Source organism: Pogona vitticeps, chromosome 10, assembly GCF_051106095.1.
Source record: "Pogona vitticeps strain Pit_001003342236 chromosome 10, PviZW2.1, whole genome shotgun sequence".
NCBI lineage: Eukaryota > Metazoa > Chordata > Lepidosauria > Squamata > Agamidae > Pogona > Pogona vitticeps.
Window position 1 is genome coordinate 25,698,563 of NC_135792.1, and position 15,801 is coordinate 25,714,363.

Genomic DNA, 15,801 nt, shown 5'->3' on the forward strand with positions numbered 1-15,801 from the left:
AACCCTGTCGGGATCAACTCAGGCCGTGAGCAGAGTTTTTGCTGCAGTGCTGTTGCGTGTGAATCGTCCAGAGTGGCCATGGGTCAGAGGGACAGTAGGAAAACCAAATGAACAAATAAAATAAATGCTGAGAGAAGCTTCTTCTCCTCCGCCTGGATGTTGATGGGCGATGTGTCTGCTCGCTGTCCACAGGTGACTCCTATCCGGGACCCCAGGCCAGCTCAGAGACTGACCTCCTGAACCGGTTCATCTTGCTGAAGCCAAATCTTCCTCCCCCAAACGGAAAGAGTGACAGCAAAGACCCGAAATCGGCTTCGCAGTGAGGCGTCCCAGCATGGGGAGGATATATATATATATATATATATGTAGAGAGCAAGGGGGAGATGCTGGCTCAGTCGAAGGAGAGCACTCGAATTCAGCCCTCAAGATCTGATTTCGTTCCCTCGGCTGCCTCTCCTGTCCTTCCAGCAGAGCTTTTTAAAGTTCGGGGACGGCTTGTTTCGCTGGAAAAGGAGGAATGAAAGAAAAAAGGAGCAAAATCTGCACGGAGGTAACTCTTGAGGAGACCGTCCGGGCATCCAGGCGTTGGGACCCAACCGCGAGGCCCGAGACGAGGGTCGGAACCCTGATACCGACGGAGGACTAGCTCTCTATTGCTACAGCTGTTTTAAATATATAATATTGCTTATGAATATTCTATATATCAAGAGATTGTCTCGCACGAATGCGCATTTCGTAGCCATCGAGGGCAGGTTTTTAAAGGGTCGACGGACAGACTGGGTTGCTTTCCATCCCCAGCCCCAACTTAGGGATGGGACCCTCTAGGATATGAACCAAGGGGGCACCATCGGTGGGAGCAGAAAGACCGCATTCTCCCAAGGACCAGAGGGGGTTGGATTTTTGTCGGGTGTCCCAAAGGCCTTGTAGAGGCTTCCCGCTGGCACAGGTCTCCCGTGGAGTAAACCGGAAGTCTCTCCATCCAAGGCGGTCTTTGGGAGGGGGGGCGTAAAATAAATCTTCCTTTGCTGCCAACAGTCCTTGCTGAGGGAGGCAAGAAGGACTGAGCCTCAAAAGGAAGGATGGATCGTTTTTTAGGAAGTTTTGCAACGTCTTAACATAGGACCCAGGTTGCATCTCCCTGATCTGTGGATGGCTGTGAGGCCGATTTCCTTCCTTCCATCCCGGCATCCTCCCATTGTATTGGATGGCCCATCCTCCCTGGGTGGCTGGGACTGATGGGAGTTGTTGTCCCTCTCCAAAGGCCAGTGAGTCCTGTGGATCCTTGAGGTTTCCCCTTTTCTTTCCAGAGGCTGGGACTCATGCACAGTTTTGAATTCCCCTCAGGCCTTCCAGCGGAAGATCTTCCCCCTGCTCTTTCAGTGCTGACGGGGGCCTCGGGGGCCTGCCGCGCAGGGCAGGCGGTGATGTGTTTCCTGGGATGTTTCCATCATGCCCGCTGGCTCTTCCTTGGTGATGTTTATTGACCACGGCTTGTGAGGTGGACGGGTTGACCTTCCTTTTTCCCAGATGGGTGCCCGGTTGCCAATGCATTTGCACAAGTAAAAGGGGGTGGGGTTGGATGGGAAAGGGGGGGGGCTGCCTTGCTAAGAAGGTTCAGGAGGCTCATGATGACCCACCGTTAAGGAAATTTTGCCTGACTCTAATTACACCCTGCCACACACCCCTTTCCCTTAACCTTTTGGGAAAAGGTTTGTTCTCAATTTTTCCTCCATCAGGATGTTGTAGAGGGCAAAGCAAGGGCTGGGGTCTGTATGCCCTGTTCCCCCCCCCCACACAGCTGCCAGCACCTTCCACCCACGACCACCCTAATTAAAAACATATTCCCCTCTTAAGATGCCCAATTGTGCTCTTCAGGGGGGGGCACCCTTGCACCCCAAAATGCATTGTTTAAGCTTCCAGGGATCTTTTGGGTTTTTGATTAAGAAAGGAATTTCAAGGTGGGGGAGGAGGAAGAGGAAATAACTTGGGAAAGGCCATTAATTTCATTAATTGATTGCCTATTTCAAGCCCCCCCCCCATCCCTGTTTCTTCAGTTCTGAGGATTTGGACACCATCAGCCCTCCAAAGCCCCAGGAGTGGCCACCGCAGCCGGCCAGCCTCTGAACGTGGTCCGCTCCGGTTTTGGGTCCGAAGCGGCCGCCAAGCCACTGTCCCCGTCCCCTCCCTGCCTGCCAAAGTGTCCTCCTTGAAAGGGGAGCCTGTTTTACCCCTTCCCTTGACCGCCTGGAGACAATCAATTGGTCCTAATGGCCTTTGTCATCCAAAGCTTCACGGCTCCCCCCCCCCACACCCCGTCTCAGCCCCCCCCCCCAGCTTCTTTAGTGCTGCCCTGGATTCTGTGGCAACCTCTGGGGTTGCCAACGTTTTTCACTGGCCTCTGCTCCTGTGCCTCTGGCCACAAGACTGATCCGCTGGGGTTTTGCTGAAGTGTTTCTCCCCAGCTTCAGCTCAAGTCAGAGAAGCAGCCCCGGATAACGGGCGACCGCCACGATCCTGCCATTCAAGGTGGCGGTGCCCAGGCCAGCCTGCCTCGTTTTTTTAAAATCCCTTTTCTGGCCCCTGCGTTTCCCACCCGCCGCTCTGCCCCTTCCCACCCGATGAGCAATTTTGAGAGGAACCGGTGAAACCCGTGCACAGAGCAGCTGGTTTTTCCTATGCTGAAATTTTTTAATGAAGCGATTGATTTTCTAGTTTTTCCTATTTATTGAATAACTTTTAGAAGGGCTATCTTTTTATTGTAGTACAAACCTTGCTATTGTGTTGTTTTGTGTTCCTCTCTCTTCTGACACACACACACACAAACACGCCCTTTGTTTTCAAAGTGATGCGGGAGGGACATCGGCTCTCTTGTGCGCACTGCGTATGTGTAAATAACTGTGTTTTGGATCCTGTGCATACACGAGGGGAGGGAGGAAGCCTCCAAGCCAGCCTGCTGGCGGGGGTGAGGGTGGGTGACGGGGAAACTCTTAAACAGGGACCAGCAAGCATCCAAGCTGCCTTGCTCCAACTTCAATTCTGAATTCAAATTTAGTTTTAAGACCAAAGTATAATAATTAGGAGGCGAGATCCACAAAGCCACCAATTCGGGGAGCTCCAGCCTCGTGCCTCCACTTTGTCTGGCTCGCCGCTGTTTCCAGAGTCCCTTTGTTGCTCTCGAGTCCGCTTGGAGATTCCATTGTGGGTGAAATGGCTTAATTTACGGTGGTTCATTTCCTGCTTCGGTGGGGCGAAGGAGTCCTCCCCCCCCCCCCGGCTGTGCTCTTCTGTTTGTCTTTAAGATTTCCCTGGACGGGAGATGGAGGAGAGACTTTGAATTTGTGTTCGAAACACATCTCAGCATCTTCTTCTCGGGCGTTCTGGGGTCTGAAGTCCAAAAACAAAGCCACTCTTCCAACTCTCTATACACAAGGTGATATCTATGCACGCTGTGCGTTCAAGGCTAGGGCTGACCCAAGGCATTTTGCTGCCTGAGGCAAAGCCTTCCCCTCCCCCCCATTGCCACCCTTGTGGTTGAGTTATTAACTCCTGCACTGGCTGGGGCAGGCATGCCATGGTCCACTGACTAGTTGATGGGGCGTAAGACAAGCCCTCCGACCCGAAAAGAACCGCGAGGTCTTATGAGTCTGCCACCAGAGCAATGTTGCCTCACTCAGCCCAAGGGTAGGGCTGGCCTGGTGACGCGCAGATCAAAGCGGAGTCCTGCCAATCATATATATTAAGTAAATGGGTATAGAATTTGCCTTGGTTAAATTCCATACCCTCTCTGAGAACAAGAGGGAAGGATGACAGCACGGTGGCCAGATGGCCTGCCTGTTGGTGTCCCCTTTTGTCCTGGCAGGGGGATTCTGGGAGTTGTAGTCCAAAGGTGTAATGATTTCCAAGCCACATTCTTCCTTCAGTGGTCTCATACATTGCCCTCTGGACCCTCTGACTTTGGGTTGCAATGAGGAGCTTCTTCGTGCTTCTGGGTGCAAATACGACACGTGTGGGTCTGCCCTATAGATCGGGGAGGAAAATCCCCCGTCGTCCGGGCTGTTCCATTTCTGAACCACCCTCGGGGGGGGGGATGCTCTTCAGGCAAAACTCCCCTCCTTCCACATCATCAGATTTCCTTCTGTGGCATCCAGCCCCTCCGTCTTGCCTCCTTTTTGTTTTGCCTTCAGCTGGGGATGATGAGTGTTGTAGTCCCCAAAACAGGGAGAGCATCGGGTCCTAGGAGGACACTCGGAACCTGGGCCAGAAGCGAGTAACTTGTGGCCCTCTATAATAGACTACAACTCCCGCCCACCCCAAGCAGCAGAGGCAAGAGTGAAGGATGATGGAAATTGTAGTTCAGTGACATCTGGAAGGCCAGAGGTTGCCTTCAGGCCTGTCATTCCTGCTGAAGCAGTGACTCCCTCTTTTTAATAGGGAGTGCCTTTGGCATTTGAGAGGAACACGCACGCACCCAGCACCCCCTTTGAGAACATGCTGATGGGTAAAGCAAAGGGACTAGTCCACATGGATGGTCAGTCCAGGAGAAGGGCAGTCAAGGATGATAGAGCACCAAAGTGGCATAAATTTGGGGACCAAGTGCTTGGATGCTAGTCAGTGGTGGCAGGGCTGGTCCAAGAGTCTTTGATACACAGGTGAAGTTTGCAAAAAAATGTTTCTGTTTTAGTTTTTTTTTTTAATGGAACTGCTCAGTCAATAAATGAACATTACTCACAATCCCAAACTGGCTTTTTAAAATTATGGCAGCCATTTGCATAAGAGAGAATGGTGTATGTGTGTCTGGGTGTGTGTGTTACACAATCACATATTTTGGGACATGGATTGATCATTGCCGTTTGAAGTGAGGCCAAGAGGGGGTGGCAGACCGCCCATCCTTAAAACTAAAAGGGATGAACAGGCACAATTGATGGGGTTCCGATTTCAATGAATGGACCATCTGGCTTGGACTTCCCGATCAGCTTTGTGAATCAGCCTGTCAGCGCCAGTGCCGAACAATCACAGAGCCGAAGTCCAAAATAGTTGGCGGGCACCACAAAGAAGACAGTTCTCACAGATGTAATGGGTAGGTGTTTTTAAATCAGCTGGTCTTTCTTGAGCCTTTGGGGTGGGGTGTCTGACCCATCAAGTGGGTGAAAAGGGGGGGCTAGAAACCTTCCGACAAAGTTCCAGTTAGGTGGCGATTGGGAGAGTCTTTTAGGGACCATTCCTGAACCTCAAAGAACCCATTCTCTCGTAGGAACCCATGCTCTCTGGGGCTCATAAGGCAAAGGACGTTGTTCGACTGCCTGTTTTTCAGAGGTTGCTGGCTTCCCAAAAGCTGAGCTCCTAGACACTTGTCAAGACTTTGCCTCCAAGTGCCATTGACCGCAACAGAACAGACCTTCTGCCACTTGATCGGTGGATACCCAAGAGAGCAGTCGATGAATTGCTTCCGGTAAACAGCGCTTCACGGGATAGTAGTGGCATGTTCTGAGAAAGCTCCTTCTCACATGCAAGCCATAAAAATGAGTGTGTGAGTCAGCCGTGCTTCCAATGGCCATCTGTTCCAACCTATTATTCACTTCAGCCCTTTGCACGCGCTCCTGCAAGCTGCGTCAAAACAAAGACACTTGGAGAACGAAGGGATTGCAAAGGGTTGCAGAGAAAACCAATCCGTTTTTATTATTACTATTAATTTACAGTCACATCCATGCCCAGGAACAGAAGAAATGAGACACTGAGAACTGTGAATACAGTGACCACCACAACAAGGAGCCTTGACAATTGGCAGCCCCATTTGATCTCATTAGTCGAAAGCCGGACAAGCAACATAAGGAGTGGGTAGTGATGTATTTTCTCTTGGGTGAGACTGGATCAAACCCATCCTGCTCTGCCCTCTCCGCCGATGATGCATAAGGCTTCTGGGTCCCCAAAGTTACCTTATTGCACACCGTTTGCTAAACATGGAGCCCTGGGCGTTATTTTATTTTGCTGGGCAGGTTATGCATCAGCGTAGATGGCATGGCAAGAGAACCCGATTTTGTCATTTACACCCAGTCCAGAGAAGAGACGGTTCTGACACCAAAGCTGGTGGCTTCTGTGTGCCTGTGTTACAATAGAAGTTGTGACAGGTTTAGCGTTCTTAACAGTCTGATCCCTGGAGCATGTCCCGTTCCTTAGCAGGTTTTAGACAAGACGTTTCCTCTTCCGGCCATTCCACCACCACTTCACCGACGCTGGTTCAATCCCGTGAGATTCCTTATCTGCCAGGTATACAAACAACAGAGACAGTGAGAAAACCGCACCATGCAGTCCTGCAGGAGGGGAACGCACCTCTGCTCATCACAACCTCCGAAACACAGGCACCTTTCTCAAAAGAAGGGTGCTTCAAGGAATTTTGCCAAAGCTTGATTCCTCCTCCGAAGTTCCTCCATGAGAACATCAACACGGTGTGTGTGAGAGAGAAAAGAACCAGCCCCAGGGATAATTTTCCGTGAAGTGAGAACAAGCACATCTTATTTGGCTATTAAACTTCATGAAAACTTTTATGTGGGAATTAAAGTTCCCTTAGTCCATTTGCTACAAAGAAGTCTGGCCCCATTAAATCCAATCAACGCTTTGCTTTCAATTTACAGGGGTAGAATTAATAGAAGGGGGGGGAACCACAGATAACCCCAAGGCAAGAGCGAAACAACTCAGAACGTCTGCCCACGCAATGGCGGAAATCCGGTAGATAAACCCAACTGAAGCAGGCCCGTTAAATCCCAACGGATTTTGGGATTCAATTCCTCTGTGGTTCAAGGGGCCTATTTTAGGTGTGACTTATTCTCCTGGATTTCAGCCAATATCTGTGTCTAATGCTGGAAAGAGTCTTGTGTCATTAAAAAAAAGCATTATACCAGATCTGGTCATTGATTTTTCCCACATGGAGGGCTAATTCTATAAAGTGTTCCTTTTAAGAATCCTCAAACATGACTAAATGGGAAAAGGTTGCTACATGTCACTCCGCTGGGTCAGAGGGTAGAGAACTGCATGCGGCATTACTTACAGTAACAGCAGCTCCCATCAGTCCCTGGACAAGGGCTTCTCCCGTTGCCTGCACCTGCAAAACATAATCCCCAATGGCTGTAAGCACCCCTCCGCCGACTGCTTCTTCAGAGGCAGTTCACAACCACCATCTCAGAACGGCAGAGCTGGAAAGGGACCCCAGGGATCATCAAGTCCGGCCCCTGGCAGAGAGTCCCCGTGGGGGAATCGAAGCCCCAACCTCTGGCTCCACAGCCAGGGAGACTGAAAGCAGCAAATACATGGCAGGAGTGGGCAAAAGGCAGCCCTTGGCCAGATGCCGCCTCCCCGAATGATGGGGATTCTCAGAACGCCGCCGGAGAAAGGCAGAGCGCTTGCCACCTGGGGAGAGTCTACCTGTCCTTCTTGAGCTGCAGGAGAAGTCTGAACCTTTCAGTGCACCAAACGTTAAGGCCCAGGAATAAAGGAGGGCCACCGTGAAGACTTCCTCATCAGAACTCCCAACATGGTATTGTCTTCAATGTATGTGAGAACTTGATCCCACGCTGGGAACTTGATGATGGGGAAAAAGGCTCATACGCCCCGTGGAGGTCCGGGCAGTGGCTACACCCAGCCTTTGGGCCTCACCTGTTTAGCTGTGTGGCCCATGTTCATGGCATCGGCGATTCTGTTTTGAAGGAACAACCAGGTGTCCTCGAAGTCCGGAGAGGTGTCCTGAATCATCACCAGCTCTGTGGTGTTATAAATGCTGGCCAGCACCGCGCGACGAGTGTACCAGCTGATCTGCGTGGGTAAGAATCAAAATATAAACGACGAGGGCGTGACTCCCTGTGAGAGATTTTGCACCCTCAACCACACGGAGAGGTCAGTTAAATTCAACCAGTATTATTCTGATCAGTTTAAGTAGGGAGAGAAGAGGCTCTGAAACAGAATCTCCTGATCGAGAAGACCTGCTAGAGAAACTAACTGGTAGGAGCCCAATAGGTTTGAATGTTTTCGAGGAAGACGAAGCCAGCCTCCCAAACCAAACTTTCTCTCTGGCAATCTTGTTCTACAGCACAAAGGGGCACAGAGTGGCCCACCGGCCTGCACTGCAGCCACCCCGTGTCTCTGACATCCCCAGCTATTTAAGTAAACAGATGAAAAAGGCCTCCAGCACCCTCACCGGAGGACTAAGGCCTGTTCCGCTTGACCTGTTTCGGATCCAGGGATACATCCAGTCAATTTTCCGTTTATTTAATTACGCCGCTATACATCCTATCAACCAAATGGGTACAGCAATCCGGGAACTCAATTTACTGACCTCAGAAGGATGGAAGGCTGAGTGAACCTCAAGCCGGCTCTACCTGGGATTGAACCCCAGGTCGGGAGCACAGTTTTGGCTGCAGGACGGCAGTTGAACCACTGTGCCACAAGGCTCCTACAAACAGGTTGGGGGTGTGTGTGCTAAAAACACAGCAAGCATCACTGTCCCTTCCCTTCCCAAACACAGAAACAGAGAATGCAAGGGGTCCTCTTTTTTTCATCCATTTATTGCGGGCTTATTTTGACTTTCAAAGTCTGGTATTGGTAAGCAAACTGTTCCTCAACTCTGTTGTACAGCTCAGAAAATCACAGCTGATCTGAAAAACAAACTTGCTAGTCCAGCTTTGTCTCCAAAGTGTGCGCGCACAACACACCCTCAGTATATATAGGCTTTCACATGTTCTGGCTTTATATATATAAATATCTGGCTATATATATATAAAGCTGTGATTCCTACTTACGGGGAAACGGAAATCCTTAGGGTTGAACTAAAACCCTGCTACTCCTCTGAAAAAAATTGTAACGGAACAGCAACTCTGCCAATAAAAACCAACACAATGCTGATCACATCTGCACACAGGGGTGGGGGTTGTTAGGGTTTACTACCAAAGGAAGCACCATGCAGAATTTCTGTAAGTAATAAGGTCTTGTTGGGGACTCAGCCCCATCCTGAAAATCCACAGTGATGCAAGGCAAGCACAGGCTGCTTACCGTACACAGGGAGCAATGTGGAAGCTACGATGATTGCCGAGAGAAATGTAAGAGTTACTCTTGGCTGCAGTCAGTCCGTTATAGTGTTACCGGCCAACCGCACTGCCCCTGTGTTCAAATGCTGCGTCATCACACCACACGAAACTGCACTAGCCTTAACACAACCCAGCCTAGCTTTGCAAGTGACCCATAAACATTTTCCCAGTTTCCAAGGCAGCAGGAAGAAAATAAGATAAGCACTACTACTGGTGCAGTGTCTTTTTAAAAGCTAATGTTCACACTCCAAGTAGAACTTTAGCTTCCTGGTGTGGCTGATACGTTTTGTTTGGCGTTCTAGTTTATTCTTTTAATTTGCCTGTGTGCTGTTTATTTGTCACCACAGTGGCTGCTATTTTATTTTCACACAAGTTTATTAAAGCCATTCGTTAAGAAGACCCACAAAGATCAACCCACTCCTTACTTATGTTTACAATAGGCCGAGTAATTCATTAATTGCTTTAATTAAGATATAATTTACTTTGCTTTTATTTCCTGCCAGAAAGATGATGGCTTTTATCATTAGCTCTGGGTATTTTTAGGCAGCTACTAAAGGTTTTTCAAGAAGAATTTTTCTCTTTCTGTCACCCCGCCTGGGTGCAGAAGGGAGAGCGGTGTTTTGAAACACAGAAATGCCTAGATTAACACTGCAGGTCACTTAAATAAACACTCTCCATTTTGTTCACTTCCATAAAAAGAAAATCACCGTATAATTAAACTCCCCTTTAAAACAAAAAACAACAACAGACAAACCAAAAGCTAACACACTATGCCCAGCTAGTTTAAGGCACACTCAATTCTAACAAGGCTATTTTCATTGGGTCATTTTTCTATTCATATAGTTGTGGTCTTTTTTAAATGTCCTGTGTCACCTTAACGACCAACGGCTTTATTTCGGCATGAACTTTTGTGGATCATCAACAATTTCCTTCCACTAGTCAATGACCTCAACTGAATTAGAAAGAACTCCAGTTGCTGTGACTCAGCTTCCATATACGATTCTTTAGGTGGTGTTCTATATGGTTTATAACGGTCTTAACACAGTTTTAGCCTCAACTACGCCAGGCATCCACAAGAAAGAAAGACAACACTATGTTTTATGTATGTAAGCCGCCCTGAGTAGACCTGGTCTAGAGGGGTGGGGTATAAATCTAATTAAAGTAAAAAGTAAAGATGGAAATGAACACGACCAGGACAGAACTGGGGTTCTTGGCTGAGCCGTAATCTTCGGCCAGGACCGTGTTCAAACTGCCGAAACCACCGTTCGTTGTGCAACTCAACTCTTTAAAGACGGATCCAGCAGCACCCGTACAAAGAGAAAGACCACCAGGCTAAACCGTGCCGTGCCCACCACTTCCACTCTTACAACCATTGGCCTTCACTGCTCCAGGCCCCCGTCCCATCTCTGACATGTCTGAACATTACATCCCACCCCTCCACCCATCCCGTACGTGACTTCCAACTCTTGGAAGCTCGCCAGGAATGTAGGCCTTTCAACGGCATCGTTTCCCTCCGAGGGCATCTGGAATGCATCGACTCTGCCAGGCCGGGGGGGGGGGCGATCCAGGCTACCCTGTGGCTGGGTTGAATGCCTAGGGACAACCTCAGGGTGACGCGCCGACTTACATCCGTGGACTGGTCTCCGGCGTAGTGCCACAGGTCATCCACCATGCTCGTCAGGAGGTTTAGGCTGGCTGGTATGTTGTGGGGCAGCAACAGCACGCTGATCGCCTAGGGGGGGGAAATTGGAACAATTCATGAGGCCAGAAGAAACTTGCCTGAATGGAGACCATGCAAGGAGTCTGTCCTGTCCTTTTCCTACGGCTCATCGTCTTCTACCACGCAACGTCTTCTGGTTGCTGTTTCCAGCAACTCAGCCACAACCTCACAGCCAGGCTCTGCCTGATGAGCGGCAGACAGAAACAATGCTCTGAGAGGACGCCAGGAAGAACCGTAACGGCCACCTGAGCGTTCCCAGTTCAGCCAGAGATCCCAAGGAGACCCTTTGATTCCTGGGACAATCCAACGGAAAGCTGGGATGGTGGAGGAGGCACAGACAGCTCCACCATTGAGAGATGGAAGGGCAGGCCAGCTCCTCTTCCTCCCCTAACAGAAGGCGGAGATGAGGGCAGTTTTGAGCCTCCAGAGGCTTGCAATGGCTCAAGCAGTCAAAAGTGGAATGGCAGAAGACGCTTCGGCTCCAGCCCCTCTGTCAGGGCCCCTGGGTCCCTTTGCTACCCCTTCCCCATGGAAGACTTGGGGGGGCACATGTGGGTTCCTTTGGGGGGTGAGGTGCAGCCTGCAGTGCTCTTGAAGAGGCAAAACTGGCCTCTAGATTTCGCCCGTCCATCATCAACGCCAAGATCCTGGGTCTTTCACCCAAAGCTATCGCCTGCGGTTGGACCAGTCTCCATCTTTCAGCCTCCCCTGCCTCCCACAGGACTCTACAGGGAAATGGAATAGACAGACTACCACACACGTGTGCGCGCGCGCAAATGCACACACAATGCAACGAACCCAGTTGGAGTTCCAGTGAAAAGAAAGTTAAAGAGTGACCTCTGTTTGGTACCTGGGGCCATTGCTCAATATATGGGATGAGCATTCTCAGCCTGGCTTCTAAGGCCTCCTTGAGAAACTGGTCTGTCTTCTTCTTCCTTTAGAAGAAAATTCACAATTAACACAGCTCAAGACTTTCCTTCTTCCAAAACAAGTCATGACGCACCCCAAATGCCGAGGTGTGCCAAGGTGTTTTGTTGGGCTACAGAAAGGATTCTTGGGGGGGGGGCAGCGGTAAGACAAAGACACCGACTCGCACCCCTCTCCCCTCCCGCGCACTCTGCCTGGCACCTACTCGGCCTGGCCCAGCTGCACCAGCTTGTGTTGCTCCTCCAGATGTTCGGAGAGTTTCGTGTTGCACTGGGAGACAAAGTGCAGGACCAGTTCGCTCCCATCGTTGTGAAACAGCCCAGCTGCAGCAACAGAGAGACCCAGTGACTAAAGGGAGGAAGGGAGACAGGGTTTGAGTGGGCAAAGGGGCCATCACCAAGCCAGCAGGCAAGGAAACCTAGCAGGAAACAAGCACGCAAAGCACAGTCTTTTGAAAGAGAGCAAAAACCGTCAACTGCCAAGTCCTCCGTTCGACTCCCCGGGGTGGCCTGGAGAGAAGCCCCATTCCCAGCTCTCTCGTCTGCCATACGGTGAGAATGCTGATTTACTCTATGCTAACCCGTTCTGATACAAGAAGGCCTGAGATCACGTAAGAGAAGCATCACATCCTGAACTGTAACGCTGGATAGAAACGCTCAACAGTCCTGCTCCAATGTCCAAACTGGTCAAAGGATCTTCTGCAAACGTGCAGCAAATGGAAACCACCCTCTCTCTGCCCAACAGAGGAACCTGCAGGGCGAAGTGGAATCGTTCCTTTCCCTGTATAGTATCTACTTTGCAGGGAGAGGTCTGTGGAGGCCAACCATCTTAAAATAGGCTAACGGTAAAGGCTCCTCACCAGGGAACCCTGGCAGGTTTAACTCTGCTGTGAGGTTGCAGTTCTTCATCAGAAAATCCTCACAGCCTCCATAAAATAGTAGTAAAGTTATTCTGGGACATGGTAAGAGGGAAGAGAGGAGGAAGCTTGTAGAGCAGACGCTCCCAGAATCTTTCAGAGCACTGGCCCTCTACGAGATATGTACCTTGGCTCCTTCCGCAATGGCGTCGGCCGTCCAGCCGTGAGCAGGCACAAACTCCAGCGCCGCCGTCAGGATCTGGTGCTGCAGCTGCTCCTCGCTCTCGTACCCTTCAGATTCTTCGCCACCCTGATCGGTGTAACTAAGAGAAAAAGCAAACAGCCGGAAGGATCTCGAATACCAAGAAAGCTGCACCTTTGCTCTGCCGTTTTGCATTTCTAGAAAAACAACTGACACCAACAAAGAGCTTTCACTCAAATTCCTACATACAAACTTCTTTTGATAAAAATTACATAATATTTGACCATTAATCATCTGCTTCAGAAGGGCAGAAACGCCACACCAGATTGACTGATTTTCAAAGATCTGCTCTTCTTCAGCAAACAGATGACAGCAATGTTTTTATGGAACTAGCAGGGAAATAAGGAATGTGCCACAGTTTACATCATCCTGCCTTTATAGACACGAGAAATATTCAAAAAGGGTTTACTAAAACAGACATAGGCTCAGAGTGCAGAAGTACCATACCCTGTTTGGAATTCAGAACATCACACCAGATCTGGCTGTCAAATTGTGAAAGGTGAGATCTCACAGAGCTTCAGCTTGGGGAGAGGGAAAGGGCCGTGCAGGTTACCTGGGGCGGGCGTGAGGGTACTCTGGATCATGGTGTTCCCCCACTGGCGGGGACTCCACGTGCTCCTGGGTGGGAGATGCAGGAGGCTCCCGTTTCTGCTCATCGGAAACTCTGCACTGCACGGTTGCAACACGGAAGGCACGCTGGGCTGGATACAGCTGGCGTCTGAAAACTGAGGCAGAACGCAAGACCGATTATGACTGTGAATTATGAACCACCTGAACTGCACTTTTGAAGTCCAATTGTTATAAAATCTATGACAGCTCTGCCATTAAAGACAGCCTAAACATCATTTCATATAACTGTACACGCATGTGTGCGCATGTGGCTCTAAAGTAGCCAGTTCATAAGGAGTTGGTGTTGAAAGACACTAGCTTTTTCCAAGCTACTTTGATCAATTTGCAGAGATGAATACAGACTTGAACCCACTTCCATCGTCAAACCCTTGAACACTGGATGGATCTGCTTTTCAAAGACTGGAAAGAACTGTGTTATTGTTGTACGAGTAGTGTGTTGTCTTCTTCTGAAAGGCAGGCCTTTATTTTGTCATATATTTGTTTATTTAAAATATTTATAAGCCACCTCTCTCCCAAAGGATCCTAGACAGCGTATAATCTTAAAAAGAAACCAAGTTATGTCTCAAGAAATCAACCAGCAGAAGAGGTAGCCAGGAATTTGCCCATTTTTCTGGTGATGAATTCATTATACATTATGCCAGGAATTATCTACAAGATCACTGGAGCATTCAAATATGTTTTCTAACAGACCTGTGGAAAAAAGAGAGATATTTCTGTTTACCAAAGCTGAATGTTTTTTAAAACTCCTTTGTAACGTTCCAAGCAGAATGTTTGCTGAAAATCTGGGGTGAACAAATGGTTTATCATGGGGGGGGGGGAGAGAAATGAAAATGCAAGCTTGAAAGTCCACACAGGGTGTTTACATCCTGGGACTCTTTTGCCAGCTTGTCCCATAAATTCTTTCCGAGTCCTTTCTTGCCACAAAAGGTCAGAAGACGTTCAGGAACGCACAGCTAGAAAGAGAGAACGGTCGTTGGAAGGCATGTTTCAAACTATCACATTAAAATGTCACTGAAGCACTGGCTGCATCCACCGTCCTTTCGAGAGAGAGGAACTCACAGCTGAACTTGCTCCGACTGTCATGGGTTCAATACTGGAAAACTCTGCACAGTGGATAAAGGGTTATATCAAACTATCTTCTTACTAGGAGGGGAAAATCCACATCTTTCTACAAAAAAGCAGAACATGAGATTGCTAAAATCTCAGAAAGAGGCAGGCTTTTTGAGGTCTGCAAGAGGCTTCATCAGGCACTGCCGTGCAGGAAGAGGGGGCAAAATATAGAGATTTTTGGGGTGGGGAAAATGCACCCAGGCCAAACCACTCTTTTTAGGGTTTTCTGATCTGCCTTGGGTCCTTTAAAGGTGGCTTACAAACAAACAAACAAACAAAAAACCAGACCTAAACAGAGGTTGGGACCTGTTTCGGTTCAGACCAGGGCCGGCTCTCCTAGCAGGCAGAGGGAGGCGCCCTGCGGGTGGCCTCAGGCGGCAGATTTGGTGGGTCTTCAAAGGAGCCCAGACTTTTATCCAGTTTTGAATTTTTGCAATTAAGAGCCTTTTGCTCCCAGAAATGGGGAGAGGCGCTGGTGGGATTTCCTGAGCCCCAAATAACTGGGTTGCCTGGACTTCGGAACGCCCTGCCACTTGATTTTCCTGGGAAGGAGAATCTGGCCCGCCCTCAACCCTTTCCACGAGGAGCCTTCGAAGGAACGAGGAACGGCTCGTTACCTTGGAACGCCAAGGGCGCCTCTTGCCCTTCACCTCACCTTTGCCGCCCACACTGGCCCCGCCCTCAGCAGATGGGGGGCCACCCCACCCAGACCCCCCCCACCCCTTTTCCCTCCACACCCCCGTAGCCCCTGGTCTTTCTGCCGCCCGAGGTCCTCCTCACCCTCCTGGGAACGGAACAGCCCCCAGCCCGCTCGCCTCAGGCTCCCCACCGCCGCGGCCGCCGCCATATTTACTGCGGTCCAAGCAGCCCCGGAAGCCGCCTCAACTACGGGGCCTGGATGGCGGTGGCCGCCATCTTTGGAGCGGGCAAAAAGCTGTCCGGCCTCCTAGAGATACGCAAATAGTAGAGGGAACCACCCAGAAAAAGAGCAGCAGAGAACTCCAGTAGAGCTGTCCCTGCTTTGTGACAAAAGCGAAACGGAAAGAACAAGGACCTAAATATTTCAGCACTTTAAGGGCTGACGCGTTTGTGTCATGGTGGGCTTTCATGGAGAACAACTCGTTTGTTCTGGACGTTGTGGCCTCTCCTCAGATGTATCCTCAAAAGCCATCCACGAAATATTACATGAAAACACATCCGCTATTCTAGAGGTGCTGCGATCTTC

General features: G+C 49.8%; 2 protein-coding genes across 7 annotated transcripts in view; one reads left to right on the top strand and one right to left on the bottom strand.

Annotated features, from left to right (window-relative positions):
• DOK4 (docking protein 4) overlaps nucleotides 1-4,731 on the top strand; it is a 44,347-nt gene extending 39,616 nt beyond the window's left edge. For all 6 annotated transcript variants that reach the window (XM_072980687.2, XM_020797940.3, XM_072980691.2 and 3 more), the window contains one exon: nucleotides 193-4,731. In XM_072980687.2, coding sequence (XP_072836788.2) covers nucleotides 193-323 — 131 coding nt within the window. In that variant the 3' untranslated portion in view covers nucleotides 324-4,731. The remainder of the gene's footprint in view (nucleotides 1-192) is intronic.
• A 919-nt stretch (nucleotides 4,732-5,650) lies between these two features.
• On the bottom strand, nucleotides 5,651-15,513 carry COQ9 (coenzyme Q9). The gene is made up of 9 exons (XM_020797841.3): nucleotides 15,357-15,513; nucleotides 13,390-13,561; nucleotides 12,762-12,897; nucleotides 11,924-12,066; nucleotides 11,642-11,726; nucleotides 10,699-10,803; nucleotides 7,648-7,803; nucleotides 7,043-7,096; nucleotides 5,651-6,257 (listed from the first exon to the last, which is right to left on the bottom strand). Exons 1-9 carry the CDS (start codon nucleotides 15,421-15,423, stop codon nucleotides 6,222-6,224), a joined length of 954 nt encoding a protein of 317 aa, XP_020653500.3. The 5' UTR covers nucleotides 15,424-15,513; the 3' UTR covers nucleotides 5,651-6,221.
• Nucleotides 15,514-15,801: the final 288 nt, after the last annotated feature.

Coding starts and splice junctions, on each gene's coding strand:
- COQ9 (XM_020797841.3), bottom strand. CDS start 15,423: ATGGCGGCGGCCGCGGCGGTGGGGAGCCTGAGGCGAGCGGGCTGGGGG. Junction 13,562..15,356: donor GCTGTTCCGTTCCCAGGAGG/GTGAGGAGGACC, acceptor GTTCTGCCTCAG/TTTTCAGACGCCAGCTGTAT. Junction 7,097..7,647: donor TGGGCCACACAGCTAAACAG/GTGAGGCCCAAA, acceptor TATGTTTTGCAG/GTGCAGGCAACGGGAGAAGC.